At 57.5% G+C, this 6,000-nt stretch overlaps 1 protein-coding gene across 1 annotated transcript; it reads left to right on the top strand.

The window, feature by feature from the left end:
- Positions 1-1,531: 1,531 nt before the first annotated feature.
- SLC7A4 (solute carrier family 7 member 4) lies at positions 1,532-4,293 on the top strand (the record flags this gene model as incomplete). Its single annotated transcript, XM_084245476.1, has 4 exons — positions 1,532-2,531; positions 2,995-3,635; positions 3,892-4,000; positions 4,103-4,293. The coding sequence occupies exons 1-4, from the start codon at positions 1,550-1,552 to the stop codon at positions 4,291-4,293; spliced, it is 1,923 nt and encodes a 640-aa protein (XP_084101602.1). The 5' UTR covers positions 1,532-1,549.
- Between the last annotated feature and the right edge of the window lie 1,707 nt (positions 4,294-6,000).

Below are 6,000 nucleotides of genomic sequence, written 5' to 3'. Positions count from 1 at the left end.
TCAGGCCTTGGGGGGCTCCTGTCACAGAACTACTGGACCTCATCATTTGAAATGCATTTTTCTATATATTTAAGGGGGCATTTCAGAACAAGGAACACCTGCTCAGTTATGTTTAGGCAACTGAAAGTGGGTTAAGGAAGATGTCATCTTCTCGCAGGAAGGGAGAGTCCATCTGACAAGTTCCTCTAGGTAATATCAGCCAAATATCAGTGGGATCACAGAAGCTGGCTAAGCTGGTTTGGGAGTCACCACCCTGTCACCACTCCATTAAGCCAGACAGACTTCAGGTGACCCTAAAATTCCATTCCATGAATCACCCATAAACCTGGAAATAATGTTTAAAGAGGTAGATGGAGAGAATATCTACCTTGGTTTGCTTTGCTTGGATAAACTGCCATCGTTTTGCCAAGAACATCCTACGCTATGAAAAAGCTACACCAACTTTTTCACCTTCAAAGAAATGGAAATTGCAAAAGGACCAAAACACCTTTGCCCCAGGAATATATATATCTGCAGAAATTTGATGGTCATATAATGGCCGAGATGTAGGAACTGTCAAGGAGTAGGTCCCACACCACCCACACCCCACCCCCCGGATTGGGGTGAGGGATCAAGGCAGGTGTCTGCAGAGGCCCCAGACCTGGGCCTTAACTTCCCAACTCCTGGGTTAATCACTTACCTGTTGGCCTGGACTTCCCCATCTGTGAACCAGACAGGGTTTCCCCGGACCTTGTTAAGCCGTGGTCTCGGTCAGGTAGGGTGGGCTCTCTGGTGTGCGTGTTACAGAGCGACATGGAGCCAGCGCTCCATCAGGCGCTGGGGGTGGGGGCGGGCCCTGCACTCAGGCAGCCCTGGCGGCGGCGGCGGCGGCGGGCGGGGCTGGCACAGCGCGCAGAGCGGCAGCGGCGACAGCAGGTGGGTCGCAGCAAGTCCTGCTGAGCCATATTCAGGCCCCAGAAGAGGTGAAGATTCGGGTACCTGGGGATCGGGGCTTAACGGAACTGACTGGCAGCAGTGGCCGCAGGGCAGGGCGTGGGGCTTGGGGGCGTAGGGCGGGGGATCCTCTCCCTCCCGGCCCACTGCGCCAGTACAGCAGTCTGACCGCGCGGGGCGGGGAGAACGGGTGATGGCCTCTGTCTGAGGCCAGGTGGCCGTCTGAGCCACGCCCAGGGCCGCAGAGCCGATCCTGTTCCGGGTCCGGAGGCCTGAGGCAGCTCACGGGAAGCCTCAGGTTTCCACCTTGTCCATGACCCCATATTTCAGAGTGGCTTTCCGGCCCTCCCTGGGGCTGACTCCTCCTCACCCTCAGGGGCCTCTCAAACAACCCTAGGCAGGACTCCATCTGTCCCCCTGCCTGGGAAGCAGCTGGGATCTCCAAGCTTCCCTGTGACTTCCTGCAGGGGTACTGCCCATCCCAGCCCTCCGGTTCCCAAGATAGGGACAGAGCAAGGATTGAAGACTGGGCGGGACCTGAATGAACAGCCTGTTATTCCCCTCTGACCCTAATAGGTGCTGGGGCCTGGTTTGGTGTTCTTCTCAGCTGCCCACAATGGCCCCTGGGATGCCCAGCATGAGCAGACTGGCACACTTTTGCCAAAAGCTGAACCGGCTGAAACCGCTGGAGGAGTCCACCATGGAGACATCACTGAGGCGCTGCCTGTCCACACTGGACCTGACCCTGCTGGGCGTGGGTGGTATGGTGGGCTCAGGCCTGTACGTGCTGACTGGCACCGTAGCCAAGGAGATGGCCGGCCCTGCTGTGCTTGTGTCCTTCGGTGTGGCAGCTGTAGCTTCCCTCCTAGCAGCCCTGTGTTATGCAGAGTTCGGGGCTCGTGTGCCCCGCACAGGCTCTGCTTATCTGTTCACCTACGTGTCCATGGGAGAGCTGTGGGCTTTCCTCATTGGCTGGAACGTACTCCTAGAGTACCTCATTGGTGGTGCCGCTGTGGCCCGAGCCTGGAGTGGCTATCTGGATGCTATCTTCAGTCACCGCATCAGAAACTTCACTGAGGCCCACATGGGCGCCTGGCAGGTGCCATTCCTGGCTCGCTACCCAGACTTCCTGGCTGCTGGCATCCTACTTTTGGCCTCTGCCTTCGTCTCCTGTGGTGCCCGTGTCTCCTCCTGGCTCAACCATATCTTCTCTGCCGTCAGCCTGGTTGTCATTCTCTTCATCAGCATCTTAGGGTTCGTCCTGGCCCGCCCACATAACTGGAGCTCTGAAGAGGGCGGCTTTGCTCCCTTTGGCTTTTCTGGCATCATGGCTGGCACCGCCACCTGCTTCTATGCCTTTGTGGGCTTTGATGTCATCGCTGCCTCCAGCGAGGAGGCTCGGAACCCTCAGCGGTCCGTACCTATGGCCATCGCCATCTCACTTGGCCTGGCAGCTGGTGCCTACATCCTCGTCTCCACTGTGCTCACCCTCATGGTGCCCTGGCACAGCCTGGACCCTGACTCAGCGCTGGCAGATGCCTTCTACCGGAGGGGCTACAGCTGGGCTGGTTTCATTGTGGCAGCTGGCTCCATCTGTGGTAAGGGCCTTCTGAGCAAGGTGGGAGGGAAATGAGCAGCAGGGCCCTGCCCTAAGCCTCCGGGGGAACACATCTCCATCTGGGCTTCAGTTTAGCAGTTGTATGAGTGGCCCAAGAAGGTACTAATTATTAGGCTATTGACCCGGGTTTGTCGTGAGGGACCTACTGACCTCACCCCCAAATTATACGTAGACTGTCAGTTCTACACCTGGAAACACCCAGGTCCTTTCCTGGACAGAGGCGCTCAGCCTTCATCAGATACTTCAGTGGGCCTGTCACCTAAACTGGGGTGTCCCATTCATGATTGGGGGGTGACAATCCAGAGCCCTGCAGCTCACTCTGAAAGCCAGAAAAACTCATGTCCATGTTGTTCCCAGACAATCCATGCCCTCGGCCCCAGCATTGACCCCCCCCCCAATAGGCATGGCCACCATGCTGACCAGTTCCCTCCCCTCTGCCACAGCCATGAACACTGTCCTGCTCAGCAACCTCTTCTCCCTGCCACGCATCGTCTATGCCATGGCATCCGATGGGCTCTTCTTCCAGGTGTTTGCCCGTGTGCAACCCCAGACCCAGGTGCCTGTGGTAGGCATCCTGGTGTTTGGGGTCCTCATGGCTTTCCTGGCACTGCTGCTGGATCTTGAGGCACTGGTCCAGTTCCTGTCCATTGGCACACTCCTGGCCTACACTTTCGTGGCTGCCAGTATTATTGTGCTACGTTTCCAGAAGGCGCCCCCATCCAGTTCTTCAGACCCATCCAGCCCTGGTCCTATTGCCAAAGAGTACAACTCCTTCTCAGACCGCATACAGCTGGTGGGCATGGAGGAGGCCTTGGCCCCTGAGCCCGGGCAACTAAGGCCAGCCCTGAGGCCCTATCTGGGGTTCCTGAGTGCCTATAGCCCTGGAGCTGCTGTGTCTTGGGCACTTGGCATCCTGGTATCCTCAGCCATCACCCTGGGATGTGTGCTAGTCTTCGGACTCTCGACCCTCCACCTTCCGTACTGGGGTTACACGCTAATGCTCCTGCTCAGCACTGTTGTGTTTCTGCTCAGTCTCCTTGTCCTGTTGGCCCACCAGCAACAGCACCGGCAGGACACCTTCCAGGTACCACCCATAGCCGACATCCATTTGCTCTCAGTCCAGTCAACTCCCCATGCCCCTTCCCCCTCTACCGCAGCAGAGAGAACAAGGGCTCACAGGGCTGGGGAGGCCAATATGCCCACTGTCCTCATTCTGCATGGCATGGCAAGCGGGCATTTGTCTCCAGAATCTCCAAAGGTTCTGTGGACTCCTGAGAAATGAGACCCTGGGTTCGCAGACCTTCCCTGCTGCCCAGCCCAGCCCTACCCTTGCCCCTCAGATCCCCATGGTGCCCTTGACTCCAGCCCTCAGCATCCTCCTCAACATCTGCCTCATGCTGAAGCTGAGCTACCTGACCTGGCTGCGCTTCTCCATCTGGCTGCTGCTTGGTGAGTGGGGGTTGGACTAGGTCCCTGGCTGGGCTTTGGGAGGAGGCCAAGGAGGGTGCACATGGTCAGGACCTGCCCCTCTGGCTTGTATCACCCCTATAGGACTTGCGGTCTATTTTGGCTACGGCATCTGGCACAGCAAGGAGAACCAGCGGGAGCAGCCAGGGCTGACTGCCACGCGCTACGTGGTGTTCCCCAGCGGCAGCCTGGAGGAGACGGTGCATGCTGTGCAGCCTTGCAGCCAGGCCCCAACCCAGGAACCTGACCTCATGGTACAGCCTGCCAGTCCATGAAGCCAGCTGAAAACCTGCCCACTCTTGCCCTGCCACCCCTATTTCATCAGGAGGCTGGAGGGGCTGGGAGCCTTTTCTCTCTGAGACAGCTTGGGTTTGTAGGCCTGTTCATGCTGGGGGTCCTCAGGACCTTAGGGCCTTAGCCAACATGTGGTGGTCTCTTTGTCCAGCATCTTCCAGTTTATGACCAGCTCCAGCTACCTGGGCAGGTGGGGTGGGCTGGTGGGGAGAGGCCTCCAACCCCAAGGATCCACAATAATAACTGCTTGGCCTGCCATGAGGCCGTTGCTGTGTCCACTCTCGCATTCTTTGCAGTATTGAGTCTTCACCTGCTCACCAAGTGACTGTCCCCAGTTCTGCAAGGGGGAGGCACCAGTCCTGAGACAGCCCTGGGCCTGGGACCTGGGATCCTGCCTACAGGCCAGTCCAACCCTTTGTGCTGCTCGGAGGGATGGACATAGATGCACAGGCTCAAAGGAGTCCATCACAGGGCCAAGGGCAGGTTCACTCTCATGAGTTCCCTGGGGGTAGATCCAGGGAGCAGAGCCTGGGCCCCAAGAAGGTTGTTGAGAAAAGCAATGGAGATCTGGGTCCTCTTGGTTTCCCAGGGCTCTCAGAGAGCACACCGTGTGCCTAAAGCCTGCCCAGGGATATAGCGTCACATGAGCACATGGTCTGCATGGCTACCCTGGGGAATACACACCCAGAATGAGGCAATGGCTGTTTCCAAGTTCTCATTCTCTCCTCTTGCTCTGCCTACCCCTCAAGTCTTTGCAGTAAAGGTTCGAGATGGAGCACACATGTGTGCTGTGCCAGCACCCAGGCCGCTCGAAGCACCTGCCAGCCAGCTGGTGTTTGTGAGGCCCTGGTCCTTGGGAGGGACCCCAGATCCACCCTGTTCCCCACGACACTGTCTATAGTGTCCATGTTCTATTCCCCATAGACACATCCAATTCCCTGTCCCTGCCTGCAAGGACTACACGGGAAGCTTCTGGCTTTGGTAGGCTTTATTCCTGCACATTCTGCAGTGGTGACATCAGCTCTCACTAGGCCCTGAGAACAACCAGGTACTTGTGACCCTGCTCCAATCACCAGACCTCAGGGCCATGCTTCTCACCCCGGCCCTTCTGAGCCCACGTTTTCATGGACACTGCTCTGAGGAGAGAGGCAGGAGGGTCCCCAAGGCTTTGCTGAGGCTCCAGGGGCCAGATGATTCCAGATGCTAGCACAGGCTGAACTCCACCCTGGCCCTCTTCAGTCTGGCCCATGTTCCTCCACCAGCAAGCTGCCAGCACACTCCAGCCACCAGGTGCCCGTGAGAAAGCCTTCATCTCTCAGGGGATAGGTACTCCCAGATCCCTGCCCCTGTCCTGGTTCTTATAGCCCTCATCCCTCCACTCCTTGGGCCTGGGGTCCAGGAACATTCTCCATCAGGCAAGTCTCTGAATCCTGGGAGGATTCCAAAGTCAGAGCCAGACCAATCTGCTAGGGGCCTCTGCATCCCCTATTAAGGATAGTCCTTCCTGCTTCTAGGCTCTGCCTTGAGTCGTGGTCAAGGCCTCCTGTTTACAGTTGCCTCAGGGAGGGAAAGCAGCTGCCAAAACATGTACTTAGGCATGACCTTGGGTGTAGTGAATTCCAGATGTACATCCACCTCACCCCCATGACTCCCTGGGAAGCAGGCTCCAGAGGTTGGGATGCAGCTCA

This window comes from Talpa europaea (genome assembly GCF_964194135.1).
Source record: "Talpa europaea genome assembly, chromosome: 10".
Taxonomy (NCBI): Eukaryota; Metazoa; Chordata; class Mammalia; order Eulipotyphla; family Talpidae; genus Talpa; species Talpa europaea.
The sequence above is the reverse complement of the archived record's forward strand: the minus strand, read 5'-3'. Positions and strand labels throughout refer to the sequence as shown.